This window comes from Micropterus salmoides, unplaced genomic scaffold, assembly GCF_014851395.1.
Source record: "Micropterus salmoides isolate LMB-PRFRI ecotype aquatic unplaced genomic scaffold, ASM1485139v1 Ms_hic_scaffold_20, whole genome shotgun sequence".
Taxonomy (NCBI): Eukaryota; Metazoa; Chordata; class Actinopteri; order Centrarchiformes; family Centrarchidae; genus Micropterus; species Micropterus salmoides.
Window position 1 is genome coordinate 19281663 of NW_024041151.1, and position 23346 is coordinate 19305008.

General features: G+C 40.5%; 1 protein-coding gene across 5 annotated transcripts in view; it reads left to right on the forward strand.

Moving 5' to 3' along the window:
• LOC119915050 (NMDA receptor synaptonuclear signaling and neuronal migration factor) overlaps positions 1-23346 on the forward strand; it is a 56838-nt gene that overhangs the window by 18521 nt on the left and 14971 nt on the right. Inside the window, exons 2-11 of one of the 5 annotated variants that reach the window (XM_038734606.1) lie at positions 1634-1695; positions 1973-2872; positions 4033-4099; positions 5792-5797; positions 8776-8844; positions 14874-14926; positions 18440-18529; positions 21537-21667; positions 22968-23051; positions 23200-23233. In XM_038734606.1, coding sequence (XP_038590534.1) covers positions 1634-1695; positions 1973-2872; positions 4033-4099; positions 5792-5797; positions 8776-8844; positions 14874-14926; positions 18440-18529; positions 21537-21667; positions 22968-23051; positions 23200-23233 — 1496 coding nt within the window. The remainder of the gene's footprint in view (positions 1-1633; positions 1696-1972; positions 2873-4032; positions 4100-5791; positions 5798-8775; positions 8845-14873; positions 14927-18439; positions 18530-21536; positions 21668-22967; positions 23052-23199; positions 23234-23346) is intronic. The other 4 variants (XM_038734609.1, XM_038734608.1, XM_038734607.1 and 1 more) reach the window with 4 other exon arrangements.

The window sequence follows — 23346 nt, forward strand, 5'->3', positions numbered from 1 at the left end:
GAGAAATATTGTCTGTTTTCACTGCACTCCTGCTCTTTTTGTGTGTGAACATGTTTGTATGTGTGTGCCTGCTGTGTTGGACAGCCTTTAATAATTGAAGGAGCTGCCAGGCAGGAGGCGTACACCCACAGATTCCCCTGTATGCGGGAGATTCTTCTGCACCGATATGTATGTGAGTGTGTGTGTGTGTGTGTGTGTGTGTTTGTTAGCAGTCACCTCTGACTTTAGCTGCATTAGGAGACCATTTTCCTGAATCTACTGAAGGATGTGAACAGTTCATAGCCCTTGACAGTGTAACAGCAGCTGTAAACACATCTGGTTATTTTTCATGATCATATCAGTGTATTAAAGGTCAGTTGGCATACATACTTTTATTCTCATAAAAGTAAAATGAACAATGCAAATACAACAATGTTAAAAATCAAATTCAAAATAAAGAAGATGCATAAGATGCACATTTTGAAAATTTAATCCATTCATTACGAATAATTATAATTAAATTACGTAGTTATGATATATAACTTTTAATTCATTAGCAGAGCGAGAAATCACAATAAAAAGACAATAAAAAATCTCTCCGCGCACTGCGACATTGCTCGTAGTAGCCTTTATCTGAAAATAAAGATTTTCACGCTCCATCTGCTAGAGGTCGCTCACTCGCTGTATGTTAGGTAGCGGTGCAAGGCAGACTCTCTTTCACTCACTTGGAGCATGATTCTTTGCTATAGGAATGAATGAATAATGTATAAATAGCTAAAGTTTTAATGTTACTCACATTTTCCTTTCTTCTCATTCTTAATTACTATCATGAATAAGAATTCATACTATTCTAATAGTTATTGCTGTGTTACATTTCCTCTCAGCTAGTATCCAGATAGGCAATGAAATCTTCAGTTATCTGTCTTTTTTTTAACCCCATCTCTCTGCTAATTTTCCACTCCTGTCACACACTGACTATCGGAATATTAGGATGTCGGTGCCATTCAACTGCTAGACCTGGAGCTATATTATTAAAAACTGAAGCCCTCTATGACGTTGAGCGTTAGCAACAGTATATGTGGCTGAATGGATTGTCTGTAGCATATTTCTTTTTTTCTATTTCTGAGTAAAAGAAAGACCAAGAGAAGAAAGGAGCTCAGCACCAGATGCAGTACTGTGTTTTGGAGCTCACAGCATCTGTTTTCAGCACATCAGTCAATCTTCATTAGTTGTTGCTTTAGTTGCTATTTCTCCTGACACAAAGATACAGTATAGACATCCACACATACATTCTGTGTGTTTTTGAAACGAGAAAACAAACACTTATGGTCTGCCAGTTGCATTTACATCCACCAACACAAACTGAGGTCATACTGAGAAATTAAGTCAAACAATCCTTCACTCCATCTCCTCCGGCTGTCTCATACTCTGTCTCTCTTTCAGTCTGAGGCTGCCTGAAGTGTGGAGATAAAACAGCTGCATCTTAATCTGTGGGTGGCACAAGCCTACAAAGAAGGCAATTAGGTTTATAATTTACAATTCCCTTGCCCTTCTCTCTTCTCTACCCTTCCATTTCCTCTCCTTTCTCACTCAGCCCTCCTTTCCATCCATGAATTAAAGTCTTTATGTGTGTCATGTGTGTGTGTCCCCACAGAGCAGCACGAGCATTTGGAGAGTACCTGTCCCACACACACCCTGAAAACCGAAACGGATCAGGTCAGCGTCTCTGCCATCCTGCCATTTTACCATCCCTCCACCCTGCTCTGCGTATCCCTTTGTGGTCTTTAATCCCTCCTACACCTGCTTCACCTCATCCTCTGTTGAAATGCCACGCTGCCTATCACTTCAACAGCTGATAACTGAAGAAAGACAATGACATTATCGTCTCTGTCATCCTCTTTTTCCTCCTTCTCTCTTCCCCTTGCTCTTTAGCACCGTGGTGTACTTTTTGTTCTTTTAACATTCATATTTGTCTTTTTCGTCGTCATGCTAGCCCATCTTCTGTGTGAAACCTTGGTGGGTCCCGACCCGGAATCGTCGAGTGACACGATTGGCCCAAACAACAACAACCATCCCTGCTCCAACGTCACCAAGAGCTGCAAGGACAACCGAGAGCCCGGCTTGGTGAAACCCCCGCTGAGAGCAGTCCAGCCACCTCCCCCTTCCATCACCATCTATACCAAGCCAACGCGGCTTTCCCTTGAGCGTAGCTTCTCAGCGGAGGAAGACCAGCAGAAGTGTGTAGAGTGCACCCTGCAGCCTGCCCGCGTGTACACCATCACAACCCAGCGCGGTATGCTGATGAGCAGCGGCCGGGGCAGCAAGGAGAGCCTAGAACTGGACGTCCTGAAGGAGAAGTCGGGGAGTGGCGGGGTGGGATCCAGAGGTGGCTTGATCCAGCCCTCAACTTCCCCTTCCTCCGCCTCATCGTCTCCAACCCAGTACCACCATGCCAGTAGCGGCCGTGGTGTCAGCCATCACCACCGTGGTAACCATCCCCACGGGAACCATCACCACCACACCATCGCGGGCACCAACGCGCCCTCCAGCAGTGGAGGAAGTGGCGGGGCAAGTGGAAGCAGCAGTAGCAACCAGCAACAGTCTCTGAACGTCGCTGGATCCCACTCCCATGTATCACACCACCACAGCCACCACCATCACCTGTCTCAGCCCCCGCTGCAGACCTCCGTCAGCGCCCACAACATCCGCAGCTGGGGCGAGGGTGGAAAAGGGGAGGCAGAGTGCAGCGGGCTGGCATGTGACTCATGCAGCGGAGCCCCCTCCCGGAGCCAGGGCTCCCTGGACCTGGAAAGCGCATCCCGAGAGGCAGGCAAGCAGCACCGACGCCTAGAGCGGATGTGGAGTGTGGACCGGATGACTGGGCTGGAGAGAGGTGAGAGGGCGGAGGACACAGAGGAACAGAGAGGCGCTGAGTTCCAAACAAGGGCAGGAGGGGGGGCAGGGTTTGTTCACCAGACCCTGTGGCTGGGATTGGAGGGTTTTAGTAGTGGACCAGAGATGAAATAGCATTTGAATCATTTCAGTCACTTGCAAGGAAAATACACACACAACATGAGAGCAATGAGATCCAGCTGATGTTGTTTTTTAAATTGGAAATATAATCAGCGTGTGATCCAAATTGCCAAAACAGGAACACTTCATAACATACCTGAAGCAAATAAAGTATAATTTTTGTTGAGATTATACATTTAAATTTTGAGTCTGGTGTGCAAATATATGTAATTTGGCAAGAATAATTATGATAACAAGATACCAGAACATAGAAAAAGTCATTAACACATTAGCGAAAAGAAACTCACGCCGAGTGAAAGACTGACTCACATACCTCACTTCAAAAATGACCTTAGAGTTCAAACAACACCCCACTTACGCACTCTTAACAGAAATTGAGGGGTAATTGTATTGGATTGCATTATATTAGGAGGTGTTGTTGTTATTTTAACTTTGCCTGACTAAATTTTTTTGTTTTGTTTGTGACAGTTTAATTATATTGTGTTTACAAATAATAATTCTAGGCTTTGTGGAAATTTTAGGACCACTTCAGTGAAAAACAAGTTACAAATCACACTTAACCCTTTATTGAGCATTTAGTAAGGAACAACTAAGAAACTACAGTTAATTATTCAAGTTATTTTACTGTGAAAAATCATAATGAAATACACACAGAACTTAGACCTCAGTTTGGATTAATGAAAGTGCAACATCTGGAAAAAGTGAGCTAGTACACATTTAATTGTTTCAACACACTTTTTTCAAATCTATTTCTTCTCAGGTGGGGATTTCAGGGTTTGATGTTGGATGTGACGTGGTGGTCTGTATTTCTGACTCTTCGTCTCCCCGTCTCTCTCCTCTGCTGTCTCCTTCTGTGTGTCTCCCTCTCTCCATTTGTGGAGTAGTGGACTGTGAAGTGCTAGTGCTGTTGCTGGTTTTGTGCTTTCGTATTTCTAATATATTCATTACAACATTCGCCAATATGGCACATGTTTTTTGTCACCTTATCCTCGAATCATAATTTCTTTTCTCTAATTGCAGAGGACACTAACTGGTTCCCCAAGGAAAATATGTTCAGCTTTCAAACTGCCACAACAACCATGCAGGCGTGAGTCCAACCTTCAAGCTCACATAAATCTTACATGTACACAAATGCACATACATAAACACGTAGTCACGTTTATTGTGTATCCTCTGTCTGAATGGTCAGGCTTGTTTTAAGCTATTAACTACAAACTAAGATAAACCTTAATAAGATAAACCTGCTGAGCCCCAGCATGCTATAGATTTTTTGATTGATTTCCTACCTTCCAGGCTGCGATGGATTTTTATTTCAGTAAGCTATAAAAATCAACTTACAGACCATTAAAGGCCGCTCAAGGAGATCAATCTTTCATAGTGAATATTTTGTCAATCCTTTTTATTTTTTGGCTTAAAGTTAAATAATTGATGCATGGTAAAGCAGTGGAAAGCAGGACATGTTTTGAAAGATCTCCTTGTTGGTACTTTTCAAGGACCATTTGACATCTGAGATTTAACTGCTGATTGTTAGGGTTAGGGGTAGGAATAGGGTTATCAGGCTGATTCTCATTATCATTTCCACATCCTCTATGTTTGACTGTTGATCTTTTAGATTTAATTTTCAACACTAGCAACACTGTTTGTCAATAAAATAAAGGTGATTAAAATGAAGATGATGAGTCGTTGACTTGCAAGTTTCAAGGATTTGCAAGTTGTTTTTTTTTTTTAGCATTCTGAAATAAACCAATGATTCCCTTAAATCTAATAAATGGATCTATCAAGACTAAGAGTCCACAGCCATACTAGCAGCTGTGTAAGGCTGCACAGCAGGGCTTTGAACTCAATGCTCACATCAACATGCTAACATGGTCACAAGAAAAATGCTAACATGAGGCCGTTTAGCAGGCAGAATGTTTACAATGTTCACCATCTCAGTTTAGTGCGTTCACATGCTACCATTTACTAATTACAGTAGCACTAAACATAAAGTAAAGCTGAGGCTGGTGGTGGGAATGTCATTAGTTTTGTAGTGTTGGATGAACAGACATTTTGAACTGATTATAATTCATCCTATATGTACCATGAACGTGTGTACAAAAGTTTGTGGCAATCCGTCCATTAGCTGTTGACATATTTCAGTCTGGACCAACGTGGTAGACCAACCAACCTACAAATTGGCATTGCCATCCCCAGAGGCATGCTGCTAGCACGGCTAAAAATGTGTACATTAATGTAAGGTATATGCAGTTTGTAGTTAATGAGCTAAAACATGCAAATCCAACAGTGTGTTCTTCTAAATTAAGAACATTAAAAATAATGTGACTCCTTAAAGGTGTGAGTATAATAGCGACCTGAGATTGTCTTCAGATCGCCTGCAGCTCTAAAAGATATCTGAGCTGTCACAATCACTTCACATCACAACGTAGAATCTCCAGCAGCGTCCAGTCTGCTTCTGCCTGACTATCACTGACTTTTTTTTTTTAGCTCTTTTTAAATGTATCTTTTTGCACTTTAATCTTGTACTAGATGTTAAACCATGTTCAGAGCATAAAAGCAAACTCAGTCAGTATATAAAAGTGATTGTTCATTTGACCCATTAAATAAGAACACACCAGTAGCAATTATGTTGCATCGCAAGTTGACACACTCTTTTTGTCTCTGTCTCATTATGCCTCTCCCAGTTCTTCCCCTTTCCGTTTTTTCAACTAACTTTGTTTTTTCTCTCTCTCTCTCTCTCCTTTGTTCTTGTATGCTAATGAAACATTGGACACTCAAACAGGATATCGTGAGTATACTTCTCTGCCTGGTTCAATTTTTTTCTTAGCTCACTTACCTCTTGTTCTTAACTGCTATTCCTTAACTTTGATGTCTACCATTTAACCTTCATCCTTGGGCTGAGTGAGGTCTGTGTGGATGTGTATGTGTGTGGGTGGCTAGGTCTGAGTAATTCTTTGTATCAAGGTGAAACCTTTTATTGTTTGGGTTATTCTGGCCTTAAGCACTAAGACAGCACACATACTGTAAAGGTAGAAGCCTAGTCAGCACAAATAATGTCTTTCAATTCCAGTAAAAAAAAAGCCAAAGGGGGGAAAATTGAGTTACAGGATTTTCATGAACAACAGGGATAAAGTCCAGTGTAATCCACTGCAGATGAGTAAGTCTGCCAAGCTCAAGTCAGGAAAATGTCCATCTGTGTGTTGGCTGACCTAAACCCTATCGGCTCACATCCACCCAGCAGTTCTGTCAGTTTTGTACACACACCTGCCCTTCACTTAGGACACAGCTATGGATAGTGTTTGGCCATTTAAGATTTTTGTGGCAGTCATGTTAGTGCTCTAATCCTGCTCCACAGTCGTTGCCAGTTATCACTGAATCTGTGCTGGCTGACTTTAGACGTGTTGGAACTGACTGTGGAAATTGGCTCTGGAGAGACTGTTATGAACAAGTATTTATAGTGCTAACATGTGATCCCTAGTGCCTTCTGGTTAAAAAGTTTTATCTGATAGAAAGAAGTCCGTTTTCAGCTATCTAATCTAGCTATCTAATAAGTCACATAAAACCTTGGTAGATAGATCAGCATGAAATTTCTTGCGTGTAAATCACAAACTTCTCTCAAATGGTTCCTGAGTGTTTAGACTAGCTGAGAAGTAGGTTAAGCAATCAGATACATCTTAACATAATAGTATAATGCCTAAACCAAGCCAAGCCTTGACATTTCATACTGCATAACCCCTGCTCCAGCCACACCTTGCCTAACTAAACCCAACTAACTCAAGCTGCTCATAAATTTTGTTCTTTGTATGTTGACCAAGCTAACCTCTGGCTGCTAGCTGAAAGTAGCTTGGGTTTCTGCAAATTCTTACAATAATAAGCCTACAGGATAAAGCTGGTGATTTATTTTTCTTATTGTCAACAAATACTGTGAAAAGACAAAAAAAACTGATGACTTATAAAATATTGTTTGTGTAGCCAACCCCAGATAAATCTTATTCCTCTACTGTAGACCTTATGTAGTACCTAGTAGTGCCTTCATGGTTGTCCATGCTAGCAGTTTTATGAGGCTATACGCCGCTGCTTCCGGGTTTACTTTAGTACTGTACGGCCCACTGTACATGAGCATTGGTGTTGATTGATGATGTCACACACTTACAAAGTTTTACAAATGGATGGATAGATTAAAAATTAAAAACTACAAAAAGTAGTAATTGCCCTTGTTTGCAGCTGGAGGTGTCCTCTCAACAGTTTTACTCTTAATGGTGGTCTTAATACATCCATGGGCTATACTTAGACACATTGGTACCTTGAGTAAAATGTGAATGTCAGCATAGCAGCACAATCACAATGCTAATATTCTGACCTTTAGCAGGATGTTAATGTTTACTTTGTTTATGTTATTAGTTTGTCATTAGTTTTTAAGGTTTTTAGTCATACCCAAAGTATCAGACAAATTTAAATATTTGATAATAGCACTAGAGGAAAAGTAGGACTTTGTACCAAATTCATGGAAATCCATCCAATAGTGGTTGGGATATTTCAGTCTGGAACATGGTGGTGGACCGACCAACCATGCTGCTATTGAGCCAGACAGTTGGCTTTGGGTAACACATTCCTCCATTGCAATGAACATGGGTGGTGTAGTTTATTTTGAGTAAAGCCCACAGATGCCCCCCTGGTATAATCACAGCGCACCAAATGTGTATTGAAATTGTCCCTAAGTCAGAAAGTATTGAGAGACAGACTAATGCATTGTTGGTTTGGGTCTTTCTATGGGATTTGTTGACAGTATGAAAAATAACAAATAATGCCAGCCTTAAGCCTTTAACAGGACATTTTGTTTTGGTGGGATTTTACAAGCCTCTTTCCAGCCAAAATACTTACAAACACACAAACTATGTTTAACATGGTTGGAGATGCCCTAGCTCTCTAGCTCTGTCTCTGCTATGGACAAATGTTATCAGTTTCACAGGATTGTGGTGCGACCCCCTTTCCTGGTTAAAGACAGTCAAGTCTGTTGAAGACACAATCACACATTGACAGTGATGCATTTCACACCATGTTTGTACTTTGACACATAAAAGTCCCACATGAGCCCGGTGGTATCACTTTCTGCTAGAACATTTTCAAGGCTGATTAAAATGAATGGCAGGCTTCCACAACAACTTTGCTGTCCACCTGTTGCTAGTGGATCACAGCTTTAAGAAAAAGAAGCTCCAGGCTGTGAGTAGGAAGTATTAGATCCACAGGATTGGAGAATGTACACTTTTTAGAGTGGAGCTGCTACTTGAGCCCACAGACCTCCGGGAGCTTAATGAAGCTAATGTAAGGACAAATCTTAATTTACCTTTAAACTGCATATAAAGATATAAAAAAGGGTCCATGACTGATTCTGGTAAAATATCAAGAATTGTGAAATTCCCCAAAACAAACTATTCCTTTTAAGAATTACACCTCAAGTGGAACAACTGAAAAGTCACATGAAGACAAGATCGGTGTCACTATTGGAAGATGGATTATATCACATGCAGACTGGCGCATTTGTTGCAGGGGTGAATAGAAAATTTGGTTTGAGCTGCTGATGTGATTTGACTTTCTGGTCTTTATAGTCAAAGATAGCTGCTACCTACCTACAACAGCCTTCCCTTCACAGCCAAATAAACCCTGCAGCTAAAAGCCCTGGCATCAGCCTCCCTGCACTGTCCTACCCCTCGCTACGCCAGCATTCTCCCCCTCTCATCCCTTTAATACTGTGCCACGTCCTGGCAGGGCTTTTCGGGGATTTGTGCAGAGAAAAAGGAGAGAGAGGGAGCAGAATTCGGCAGAAGTCATCCAGAGGTATGAAGCGTCCCCCACCAGGGTGTGCTTTGCTTGAGCGCCGTTTGCTCTTGTTTCTGGCTATAGCTTGCATATTTACAGCCGTGTCTAATCTGACTAAGCCAAAGAGTCACAACGTGGCATTTGAAGGTGTGAGAACGTCAGCAGCTTTCGAAAGGATCTGCTTACTGGATGCCCTGCCCTACAGTGCCCCAATTCCAAGGCCAGATTATGAGTGCCAACCACAATGAATCGGATTTTTATTCTTAGACAAAACCGAAAAGATCAAAACGGGTACACACCGTATGGGTGATTAAAAAACCTCTGATAAATCTACTGGTATTGTGGATTCTACTCTGCCACACCTAGATTAACTGTACCGGTTGCAAACTTGTACCTAATCTTTAAGAAAGATTTTGTAAAAGGTTGTGAAAGTTGGGTTGCAAAATGTGCCATTATAATTCGTTCATTAGAGACAGCATTCAAACCTACAGTACAAGCTAGTATGTTCCTGCAGCATTCTGTCCCAGAAAATAGCATAGTTTGGAAAAATAACATTTGAAAAACCATTGGTAAAACGCGTGCAGGAGTAATGACATCGAGTAATGACATCGGTAACGAGTTCAGAAACCATCCCACTCAGGTCCAGATGCTCCGTCACACAGGGGCAGATGGTGAATGTGACACCATGCTGTACATCTCAATTCCTTTGACATCTCGGTGTCATCCATCTGCAGTGTCACTGCATTAACGTTGTGTGTTATTTCATCAAAATGAGTGATTTGAACATGAGGAATAAAAGTAGCAGAAAAAACTTGTAGGAACATTTTGCCTCCTTGCACTGGAAATAATATCCTGCATCCACCTGAAAAAAATAGGATCACACTTAGGCCACGTCCACCCTCAGGTTGCCAAATTTTGAAAATCAGTTGATTGTTGATTTTTGTCTTCAATTCTCACTAAGCAGGGTGTTTGATCACTGAAAACAGATCAAACAGAAAACTAAATTACAAAATACCACTCTTGTGTTCCGGTGTGAACCTGAGACCTGATATTTCTTGACCATTCAGTGTGCATTGTATTCACGACTTGGTGGAACACTTTGTTCCTCAGCCAGATTCCTCTTTAAGTAACAAACAACACTTAGCAACAGATAGCTTATCTTCAGATATATCATAGAGCTGCTGGCTTAAGATTGAAGCATTTTTGTATTTTATTTGATTTTGATCTGGATGGCAAACTTTATGAAAGCAATAAAAACGCCAGCGTGGGTGGAGATATTAGCCTAAGACATTTAGAATATTAACAATGAAGTCTGTAAATATTACTTTTTAAAATATGAATCCTTATTTTGTGGAATGAATCATTTAGGTGATAGTTCACTTATTTCAAATTGTATTATATTGGTACATCCGTAGCAGTAAATAGCAGATGGAACAGAGCAGGCAGCAGAGAATCAAAGGAAGTAAAATACAAATAATAGGAGAAAATATGGAACATTTAAATAGGATAAACTCATGGAAATAAGTTACAGAGGGTTACAAAAAGGGCTGAAGAAAGGGCAGGGGGATTCTCTTTAGTTGGAGGTGGGGGTGGGCATGGTTTCTCTCCCATTTCCTCTCTGTCTTTCTAAATCTCATAAACTGTCTCCACACCTCTCTTTTGTGGGCAGCTGAGGTTTAAGCACAGGACATTCAAGGTGAAAAGATCACTCTGCGTATTAGTGTGTTTTAGAATGCTTTATCAGAGTACAAAGCAATAACAGCAATGTTGCTTATCTTTAATTAGTACTGTTATATTTGCTGTTAATGTTTTGGCATGATGGAATTTGTGTTGCTCATAAAATTAGCTGTTAAATTCATTGTTTAATGTTTCAAGTGAACTGACATGTTTATGGAGGTAAACCAAGGACAAAGACACTCACAATTTTATTTTTACCCATTTATGTTGTGTTTTCATGTGCTTCCCCATAGCCAGATCAACATGGATCCACACACACACACACACACACACACACACACACACACACACACACACCACATGCTGAGATCATTAATCATGAGTGTTGACTGTTTGATGTACTGAAACTGTGTGTAGATGTGACATGGGAGGGAGGCAGAGAGATAAAAGGATGTTTATCTGGGGCTCTTGCATAGAACATCGTGTCAAGATCAGGCAGAAAGTCACTTTTTCGAAATTTGTTGTTTGATCATGTAACCCTCAAATGGAGCCTGACCCATAATTAGCCAGCCAGTATTGTCAGGTATACAGCATCATGTATAGATGAATCCACAGCTAGATGAAAAAAAAAAAAGAACACCCGTGTTAGCTGAAAGGCTAGTTTTCAACGCCAATCCCTTTGCCCGACATTGTATCGGCATCCTAGAATAATAAAAATAATAGAATATGAACAATAAAAAACTCTTGTGTGTTTTGCTCTCACTTTCATTGTTGCAGTGGCACAGTTAAACTGAATGTATTTACACTGACAGTGAAGGTACGGATGTTTGGGTTGTTCTCGGTCAGCAGTCGCACGCTCCGACAGATTGAGGTTGCCTATGGTATGTGAATGTAGAAGTTACTCAGTCTCAAAGCACTAGTGTGAAATTGGTTATGACACAGGCTTTGGGAAAATAACAACAAAAAACGTACAGCCTCTGTTTGACCTTCACAGTTCGGAAATGAAAGTGCTGTAGACAGGGGGGCCGCCAGGAATTTTGGGCCCCATGACAAAAAAATCAAATTGGACCTCCTCTGCGCAGCTGTTGTCACCACATCTCTATGACTTAACTGTCCGATCAAAAGCTTTACATAACTCTAATTAAAGGCTTGCAAGTGACTAATATTAGCACAAGAGGATGCAGTTCACTATTTGCTTCTAAAATAAATTGCCCTTCATGATGGGAATAAGAAAATGACATCTGTAGATACAGACTAACGGCCATAATTCTAAATGAACGTATCAAACTGGATTATTTTAATATACAGGTGCTGGTCATATAATTAGAATATCATCAAAAAGTTGATTTATTTCAGTAATTCCATTGGATATTATATTCATTCATTACACACAGACATATATAATTTAAATGTTAATTTAATTTAATTGTGATGATTAAAACTGACAACTAATGAAAATCCCAAATTCAGTATCTCCGAAAATTTTAATATTACTTAAGACCAATATTAAAAAAAGGATTTTTAGAAATGTTGGCCAACTGAAAAGTATGAACATGAAAAGTATGAGCATGTACAGCACTCAATACTTAGTTGGAGCTCCTTTTGCCTGAATTACTGCAGCAATGCGGCGTGGCATGGAGTCAATCAGTCTGTGGCACTGCTCAGGTGTTATGAGAGCCCAGGTTGCTCTGATAGTGGCCTTCAGCTCTTCTGCATTGTTGGGTCTGGCGTATCGCATCTTCCTCTTCACAATACCCCATAGATTTTCTATAGGGTTAAGGTCAGGCGAGTTTGCTGGCCAATTAAGAACAGGGATACCATGGTCCTTAAACCAGGTACTGGTAGCTTTGGCACTGTGTGCAGGTGCCAAGTCCTGTTGGAAAATGAAATCTGCATCTCCATAAAGTTGGTCAGCAGCAGGAAGCATGAAGTGCTCTAAAACTGCGTTGACGTTGGACCTCAGAAAACACAGTGGACCAACACCAGCAGATGACAAACCATCACTGACTGAGGAAAGTTTACACTGGACTTCAAGCAACGTGGATTCTGTGCCTTTCCTCTCTTCCTCCAGACTCTGGGACCTTGATTTCCAAAGGAAACGCAAAATTTACTTTCATCAGAGAGCATAACTTTGGACCACTCAGCAGCAGTCCAGTCCTTTTTGTCTTTAGCCCAGGCGAGACACTTCTGACACTGTGTCTTGTTCAAGAGTGGCTTGACACAAGGAATGCGACAGCTGAAACCCATGTCTTGCATACGTCTGTACATGGTGGTTCTTGAAGCACTGACTCCAGCTGCAGTCCACTCTTTGTGAATCTCCCCCACATTTTTGAATGGGTTTTGTTTCACAATCCTCTCCAGGGTGCGGTTATCCGTATTGCTTGTACACTTTTTTTCTACCACATCTTTTCCTTCCCTTCGCCTCTCTATTAATGTGCTTGGACACAGAGCTCTGTGAACCGCCAGCCTCTTTAGCAATGACTTTTTATTTCTTGCCGTCCTTGTACAAGGTGTCAGTGGTCGTCTTTTGGACAGCTGTCAAGTCAGCTTTTGATGATATTCTAATTATATGTCCAGCACCTGTAGTCTGTAACTTACATGCAGACTGAGGTAAGCTGCTGTCCAGCATCCAGTACAGACAGGAAGTTTTTATTTTATTTTTTTATTTCATAATGATAATTATGTGAGAATAATTTGTGTTTCAATTTCTGTCATTAATAAATATTTCATTTTCTTTTTTGTTATGGTAAAAAGAGAGACAGAGAAATCCCCACAGACTCCCTGGAATGATGCTAACTGGCATGTCATTAACACACTAAACACATTAAACTCCCCTTCTTCACTGGGACATGGAGGCTACAGTTATGGGGAGACTGGGGTGCTGCGGACTCATCTGTTGTTAGTCTGCTAAAAGGGGCAGGGACAGTGATTTAAAATGAATATCTTGCTAAACGTTTCCTTGCACTGATTGAATGTTGATGAAATGTAGGCTAACACTAGGCTGTAGCCAGCTTATTTCACTGTGGACATTAAGCCAACAGGTTAAAACCACTCACAGACTATAGCCAACCCACCTTTCTTGGGGGAAAACTGGGTTTACATCCTTTCCTTTGTCTTTCCTCTTTCTTTTTTCTCTCTTTCCTTTTTTGAAAACCTGATTTGGGTTTACTAGGCAACATTGTTATCACAGTATTTCTGGCTCATCTAGTGACTGCATCCAAACACCGTCACTGATGTGTGCGCTACGGCAGGACCAGACCATTTAATGCAGATACAGGGGGGTGGTCGGTCAATATGGAGGTTTACTTTTTGGTCAATGGGGATTTTTAACTGTTACTGCCAAAAACAAGTAAAAACAAAGAGATCATTCATTTTACTATTATATTTGAAATATATTTATACTCAATGATGATGGTTTATATAATGTATAATATAATATAATTTGATATTAGTTTACCTGTCAGTCATGGGCCATTGGAATTGTTCTTGGAACTTTTCCACCCTATACGGCGCCCATGGCTGTAGAGTAATTAACTCAGCTGCCATTACTTGCTAGCTTATGATTAGATGCCATCAAATTTGCAATCCACAGTGTCTTGCATTGCAATCAGAAGAAATAATAGTCTAATAAAAATCTGAAACACAATGTAAAAGAGGAATGTTGGACTACCAAGCTAGCAGTGCTGGCTCACCATCGGCCCTGTGCAGGCAGGATTTAATAGGGAACTATGATGGAGATAAATTAAAGTGAAATTGATAAAGTAGAGCAGTGCCTTGTGGATCGTCATGTAACTAGTTACTACCCAACACTGAGCCTCAAACATAAATCAATTCAATCAGGCATGAACTTTCCAATATTGAACACAGACGCAACAACGCAACATCTTATCTGCCTGGAACAAAGTAAAGGAAAACACATTATGCACCAGTTTGGCAGAACAAACTCCCTCAGATGCACTGTCATTGTGTCTAATGTGGCTCTGCTAAGAGCAGATGCATCAACTCCTACAAAATACTAAAGCAGTGTTTCCCTTTTGGCTGTTGTTACGTGAATTAATCTCTGGCGTCTCATAAATCTACACTATAAAGGTACTTTGGCAATGTGGTACATTACTGTACACCCACACTACTCCTGGGTGGAAGTATATTCCACTCACACTGACAAGGAAATGTGTATATTTACCCATAATTATCTATTTTTCAATCTATTTCAGTAGAAATAATAGCTTGACACTAAAGTCTCCTCTTTTTGTTTTGCCTTGCTTTATTTCCCGCCCACCCCCTTCCTCTTTCCTCTTTCTCTTCTTTGCGTTTTGGACCTTCCTCTGTCCTCTGTTGTCCCTCCTCTGCTTTGATTTCTCCACCCACAGGAACTTCCGCAAGCATCTTCGGATGGTGGGCAGCAGAAGGATTAAAGCACAGAGTGAGTCAGAGATGTGTGTGTGGTTGATATGTTTGCTCAAACTGACTGTGATGTTGTTCACCCCGTCATCATCTGTATTTGTTCTCTGTTTTCCGGTGTGTTTTTGCACGTGTGTGATACCAAATGCCACTTTGCTGGAACCTCTGTTGCATTTCCTTGAGGATTATATGTTCGCCAGTGTTTGTTCTATGAGTCAACGATATGAGTCTGTGCATATATGAGTGTAAGCTGTTGGTGAGCTTTTCCTGTTGCATCGCTTTGAATGTTTGGGGTTTATTGTTTAAAGACAAAGACATTAAATTATGTATTTTCAAAAGGAAAAAAGCAAAGTGATGATTGGTAATGAATGAAAAGGGTGTTTGAATGTGCGAGTCAATGCAGATCTGTAAGACACTGATAGAAAACATAATCCTCGTTCTGGATTGGTTGTGGCTTCAGTGGCAATGTGAGTGTACTTTTGTTATGTGACTGATTAGCTTGTCCATTTTTTTTTACTTTAAAAACTGAATGGAAAGAATGATGACAAAGTAAGCCAAAACTAGTTTGTCTATGACCCAATGATTCAAAATATTGATTAAATCTTTATTTGTGTCAAATTTAGATGCAGCGTTCATGTGAAAGTAGGTCAGTGTTCAAACTATACAGTATGATATGTGCAAACCTGGTAGCAAATGTGGAAGCTCAAGTTAAACACATTTCTCTACAATTTTTTGACTTTAAGGATTTGTAAACATGATGTTAAGTACTTTTTTCTTTTCATATTTCAACACTAATGACCCAGAGCAATGAGCAATCTGAAATGTACTTTAAGGTACTGGAAGTGTATAAAAGTTAAATGTTTTGCCAGACCAACCTGAACCTAATTAAAACCTAAATGTGTCACCTATCATTGCAGAGACTAACTCCCCAAATTTTGTACTGTAAGCAGATTTTTGCACTGTAGACATTTACTAAAACCCCAAGTCATGTTGCTGCTGGCTGTCATGTCAAAGTTGTTCCATCAGAATCAGAATACGAATCACAAATCAGAACCAGAAAAGCTTTTATTGCCAAGTAGTTTTTACACATGCGAGGAATTTGTTTTGGAGTTAAGGTGCGACACGTAGACAAACAAAGACAAACATACAGTTTACATAAATAAATGTAGAAATATATAAATATGGGATAGATTGACAAAACATAAAATATAGAAGAAAAATAACCGATTAACACTTTACAATAAGCAACAAATATGTGCAATATACCAGGTACGCACAATGATGTGATATTAAATAATATTTACATGTGCAAAGATATACAGTATTTGAGAGGGAAGGGGGGAGTGTCAGTGAGGAACCAGGGCCTTATTAATAAGGCTAGCTGCAGAAGGATAGAAACTGTTTTTGTGGCTAGAGGTTTTTGTCCTGATGTACCGCAGCCTCCTGCCAGAGGGGAGTGACTGAAACAGTTCATGACCGTCTCCACTGTCTTCATAGTGTTGAGCTCCAGACTGTTCTGGCTGCACCAGGTCACCAGATGGTCGATCTCCCACCTGTAGGAGCACTCATCCCCACCAGAGATGAGCCCAATGAGGGTGGTGTTATCCGCAAACTTCAGGAGCTTGATGGACTGGTGACTTGAGGTGCAGCTGTTTGCAGAGCTGAAATCCACAAACAGGATCCTGGCATAGGTTCCTGGGGACTCCAGGTGCTGGAGGATGTAGTGAAGGGCCATGTTAACTGCGTCGTCTACAGATCTGTTTGCTCTGTAGGCAAACTGCATGGGGTCCAGGAGTGGGTCTGTGATGGATTTAAGGTAGGACAGAAGGTGCTCAAAAGACTTTAATACCACAGATGTCAGGGTGATGGGTCTGTAGTCATTTAGTTCTGTGGTCCTTGTTTTTTTGGGGGGACAGGGATGATGGTGGTGGCTTTGAAGCAGGCTGGCACATGGCATGTCTCCAATGAGGTGTTAAAAATGTCTGTGAACATTGGAGACAGCTGATCAGCACAGTGCTTTAGGGTGGACGGGTCCGGTCCAGCTGCTTTGCAGGGGTTTTGCTTCCTGAATGTCTGATGTCTGTTGACATCGCTCTCTGAAATGGAGAGGGGGGGGAGGGGTGGAGCTGGCCCCTTTTGAAACGTGGGTGGACTGGGGCTTAGCGGAGGGTGTCCGATTGTCTCTCGAAGCAGCAGGCGACTCGGTGATGGAGTGGGGGGCTTTGGATTTGTAGTTTGTGATCTGTCTGAACCCTCTACAGACAGAAATGGCATTGTCATTTGCAGAGAACTAGTGTTGTAGTCTCTCTGAGTACAGCTTTTTAGCATCTTGCACCTCCTTGCTAAGCCTGTACTTTAACGCCCTGCACCCGGCTCGGTCCCCACTCCTAAATGCCTTCTCCTTTTCCAAACTTAGCTGTCTGAGCTTAGCTGTGAATCAGGGTTTGTCATTGTTATAACTCACCCTGTTCCATGATAGTACACAGTTGTCCTCACAGAAACTGATGTAGGACGTCACAGCATCAATAAACTCATCCAGACTGTTGGTGGCCGTCCTGAAAACATCCCAGTCAAGGCATTCCAAACACGCCTGAAGGTCCTCTACAGCTTCATTGGTCCAGTGCTTAGATGTCCTCTCCACAGGTTTACAGAGTTTTAGTTTCTGCCTGTATGCAGGATGCAGTCCATACCTCAGACTCTCCCTGCTGTGAGGAGGAATGAGTTCTCCTGGAGCTAATTTCTTCGGGTGACCTGGCATGCTCCTCAGGTGACAGAATCTGGTGGCAAGACGGCAGTGTTGATTAAGCCAAATTAAATAAATGATATCTCAATTGAAACTGGCCCAAATCTGGTTCTGACTATAAAAGTCAAAGATCTAGTCAAGATCACAGAATATTTGTGATGTTGAGATCACAAAATAGGACAAAATGTTTTGATATGATTAAAACATTTATTTCTAAAAGGAACCTTATAATGTAAAAATGTCCATGTCATCATGTAAAAGACAAAAAGAGACCGAAGTTGACCATACGAATGCCTGGCTAATGAAACAATATTTGTACTTGAAAAGAGCGAGTTGGTATCAGCAGCAAAATGAACAGAGAAGCATTAGCGAGGTTCCATTGGCCTTGAAACTACAGAGGCCAAAAAAAATGGCTGATTAACCATGTCAAACACTTTCAAGTAGTCTTAAAATATTCTAAGAGCACATTGATTACTGTTCAAAGCAGAGCTGATTTTATCGACGAATCGTAGCTCAGTAAATCTGTGAAACAAGAACAGTCTTTTAAATCCTTACGATGCTAATGCTAAAGGCATATTGTATGTTTGTTCGACAGTTTGTATGTGCAGGCATTTGTTTGTACGTTCGTGCAGAGAAGGGATGGCATTGTATGCACACTATATTTGTGAACTTGCCGCATCCGCCTTTGCACTTATGTGTTCTAGGTGATGAGTGTATAGAGGAAACAACCAGTGTGCGGGCTTGTTGGGGTGTGCGTGTGTGTGTGTGACTATCTCTCCCCACCTGTACTAGCATTCGCTGAGCGTAGATCGAAGAGTTTCAGCCGTTCCTGGAGTGACCCCACCCCTGTCAAGACTGACTCTCCCCATGAACCCAGAGACAGTGAGTTAACACAGAGTCACTCACGTGCATGTATACACACACACCGACAAACACGCACATACATTTTATGACAATTGCAGTGGGTAGGCTTTAACTCTAGTTAAGTAACATCACAACACAAACATGGACATTTGCGTGAATGTTGATGGCCCCAAAACTATTTGCATGGCAATAAAGAGAATCAAGGCTCATGTTTTGAGAGCATGCAAGTACATTCTTGTGAGAATAATAGAGGTTTTAAGCCTCCAACAATAATTTAATTAGTAAGTTATGTGTTTTTTGCTTGCTAACTATGTAGTTACCTTGGTGTATTTTTGTACTTTCTTAAATCCCCCATTTGTGAGTGTGGATAGTTTTGTTCTCAAACCTATTTTTTAGTAGCATCACAAAGATAGAAAAGGTACTCCATTCGTAAATTCTCAGTCTGTATTTCTATCATACAAAACGTAAAACATTGACCATGACCTGTGGGACCTCACCTTTTAAATATTGTCAACCTACTTCCCAGCAAAGTCAACTGACATTCTCATTTGTTTATAGACAAAACTGTAATCTCAATAAACAGATGTCTGCATATGAATGCAGAATCTATTGGCAAGGGTCAAGATTCTGGTATTAGAAGCTGTTTGTAGTCCAAGCCGCCAATCACATTTAGGCTTTGGTTAAAGCCTTAAAGTTTTTTTATTAGATTTTTAAAATCGATCTGCATTCACATCGCCAGACAATAGCTGATGGGTTCCGAGATTGCTAATCAGACTGTAAACAATGATCAGTACATGGAAGAGGAAGTCTTGGCCTGGATATCCGGATAGCCACTTGCTACACCAGAAGCCCCAAAACATTGTCTGTTGCCCCCACAGGCCAAATTGGCATCAGGCGACAAGTTGATAAATTAAATATCACAGTAACTGCCAGATACAGAAAAAAATATCCTGTTCAAGATGTTAATCAAAATTGTCTCTCTTAAACTCTTGTTCTCAAGTGTTTACATCTTCCAAAACAGCTGCAGTGAGAATTGTGAGAACATATTTTGAACAGTCTACTGCGTGTCATAAATTACCCCTCTGACGCTTTGTGCCCTCACATCTTGACTGGCAGATTGATTACAGCATGAATTTGCTTTCTGCTCACTCAGTACTTTTACCATTAATTAATTTGCTTATGCAGGAGGCTCATGCAGAGAGTTGAGAGCCACTTAAGCAGCATTTGTCAGCTATAAAAAAAGTTCTGGTAATCAGCACTTTGATTTACAGCATGAGCCAACTTCTACTACGGCTGGAATGAGGCCAAATCATTTGTAGCCTTAAATGAAGGTCACCCAGATAAAAAGAGTCCTGATAAACATTCACCTGACAGCAAAGCTACGAAGCTCTTTTTTTCTTTGAGTAGTAGTTTTAGACACTTTTGCATATTAACATTTAAGTAAAACTTTGAATGCTGAACTGAGTAATTAAATGTTTTTCTATTATGCTATTGCTAATTAAACTTCTTCCATACCGACTCCTATTTTTATCAGCGTTGTTGATGGTGCTTTAGTTACATGAAAATTAAAGCCACTTTCTGCAACCTCTAAAAACAGACACATGTCAAATACGACTCCAAATATGACAGTTTACTTCACCGTATGTTTTGCAGACCTCTCTCTTGAAGTAAGGTAACATTTTATCATCAAAGTTTTACAGCTCATTTCCTGGTTTTGGCAGATCAAGAACTGACAAAAAAAATTCATGGACACATAAAACACACAATACCACATACAAACTGACTGTCTCTGCTGTTGACTCTGACCTTGTCCATCTGTCTCCCTATGACCGTGGGTCTTTCTTCAACTTTGTGATGCTCTCTCTTTCTGTGAGTACGTCTCCCCAAAATGGAGTGTCCGTCTCAGTCTGAGCGTGTCAAGCTGATGCAAGGACGCATGTGAAGTGTTTCTAAAAGGCTTTGAATATATGAATCAACACAAGCTGTTTTCATGTGCTGTTTGTCTATGTTGATGTCTGAGTATCTGTGGTTTTTATGTTTTTTCTCCATCTCCATCGTCAGTGTTTCTGTGTTTCAGAGTGTGATGAAAGATAAATGAACTGTTGATGGCAGTCTAATGTGGTACATCCCTCACTCTTCCCTTTTCCTGAGGGAAAGGTATTGTTCCCCAGAGGAGTGATATTAATTGTCAAACGTGCTTGTCCTTCTCCCATTTTTTCATACTCTCCTGCTTTAATTCAACCTTTTCAAACTGCTATTTCACCCTGAACAACAGCTTATTTTATTTGAACTAGAACTTGTTTGATACTGGACTTTTGAGGCAGATAGCAACATAGATTTTTTTTTTATCCTCAAATGACATATCAGCCAATTGTTTTTAACATGAACATTTTAAATAAGGATCCCTGGAATAGCATTGGTCACCCAAAAATAACCACTGGACCTTTCTTACCAAGAAGGATCCCTCCTATTAGACATTATTACACTACAATACTGATATATCTTAATTTATTGATAGCGATACTATTATATTTCGGTGTGATCTTGCAACTCAAAATACTAAACACAACCTCACCCTATTCACAATACTATTCAGTTGGTACATGTTAAGATAAAAATATATATACTGTACATTATGATGTCAGAGAAGCCTGATTTGAATGTACGTAACATCTTCCCTTCTTAGAAAAGCCGCCCTCTCATCCAAGTTAGGTTTTTATAGCTCTTCTTGTTAGCTGATGCCAGAAATCCTACACTATCAGTCAGTCTTTTTTTCTGCTTCCACCAGCTGTCATACCTTTTGCCTGTTCCATCTGTCATTTTCTTATGCCACCACGGTTATCAACAACTTCATCCTTCTTCCTCTCCTCCGCACCTCACCTCTCTCCACTTCCTGGACATGTTCTTCCTTCAACCCCAGATTTTCTCTTTCTGTGACACCTTTCCTACCTCCCACCCCACACGTCTGCCGACACCCTATTATCTCAAGCCTTTTGCCTCATCGGTGTGTTATATTTTCTTCTAGGCGGAGACCTGCAGGCCTCCTGTGGTACTCTGGACGAAGGAGGCCTCGAGGACAATATAGACTGGGAGGAGGAGAGAGAGATGGAGAGGCTGGCCTGTGAAGGAGATGACTTTGTACCTCCCAAAATCATGGTAAGACATCAGTATTGTAATGATATGCAGATTCTTTAATCAAATAAGAATTTCTATTAACTCATATCCTGGTTTGTGTTTTGTGTGTTCTCTCTGAATTATTGGGCCGTTGCATTGGGAGTCAGGAATCAGCAGCATTGTTTCATCACTGGAGTTCAGATCAGCCATTTAACCAATTTAACAGAAATTAACAAGAACAATTCTAAAATATACCTATTTAAAGGGGTACTCCACCAATTGAGTTAAAGTTGGCAGACCTACAAGTGAACGAATTTTAAGCAGCAGATGCAGAGAGCCCCAAAACACTGTATCATGTATTTCCCACAATGCAACTCAGTAGCATCCTTTGTTAGACCTTCTCTGCCTGGTAAATGCGCGTGTCTTTCAAACTCCATACCGCTAGGTTATAACACCGGCCTACTGCTGAACATTGGTAGTCCCCAAACCCGAGCGGAAATAACCCCGATGATGTCATCAGAGTTTTTTTTCAGACTTTAGAAAGGTCCCTCCATAGCCACAAACATCATACACTTGTTTTCATTGGCAGATTTTTTTTACTCTCAGTGAAGTGTGACCTAAACGTAGGCTAGGGATTTGTTGGAAAATCTTTATTTTTTTTCTAATCCCTAGTAAATGAGGCACAATAAAACATATGTAAGTTTTAGTGGCATCTAGTGGTGAGGGTTACGAATTGCAACCAGTGACTCAGTGCATTTAAGTGCTTCTCGGATGGTCCCATTTCCCGAGTTGTGAAGTCGTTCTTCCGACTTCATTGTGCGTTGTGCTCTTAATTCGGAATGTGGAATCAACATGGACGCTACTACGAAGATGTGTTTTATTAGCATTATCAGAGCATATAAGACAAATAAATAAGACATCTAGTTCATTCTACATGTACAGCAAACTAATCGTTATAACCATATTACAAATGCAAAATATGTATATGCAATATGTGATTTTGAAGACAAAGTTCTGTATACTTATTTATATCCTATGTACACTTTATTTCTCTTTTTGCATTAGAAGAATATTCAGATTGTTCTGACAACACATGAATGTATCATCACTGTATTTCTGTCAATAGATTCTCTATTATATTACACACCGAACCTTAAATATTCAGGTGCAGTATCTTAAATGCAATTTAGGTATTCTCTACCATACCACTGTGAATATTATACTTTCCCCCCTTTCTTATAATTTCTCTAAACTCTGTCATTCTCTTCCTTTCCCCCCCTAATTTGCTCCATTTTCTCCCATCTTCCATTATTTCACGTCCTACTTTCTCCTTCACCTTCAGCTGATCTCCTCTAAGGTCCCCAAGGCAGAGTACGTTCCCACTATAATCCGCAGGGATGACCCCTCCATCATCCCCATCCTCTATGTGAGTTGAACACTTTGACAAGTGTGCAGACAGGCACATTGCAATACATGAATAAACCAAGCATACAAGCTTTAAAAAGGTGTTTTATGATAAAGACACATTACGATGTTAAATTATTATGTCTTATGGTAATGTCTTTTTACCATAGGACCATGAGCATGCAACTTTTGATGATATTTTGGGTGAGTATTTTTCTGTTTACTTTAGTATCTGCTTTTTTACCCATTGTATAAGACTTCTACCTCTTCTTAGTTTAAAATAACTTCCAATCCTTTTTATGCAAAAAAGTATAGCG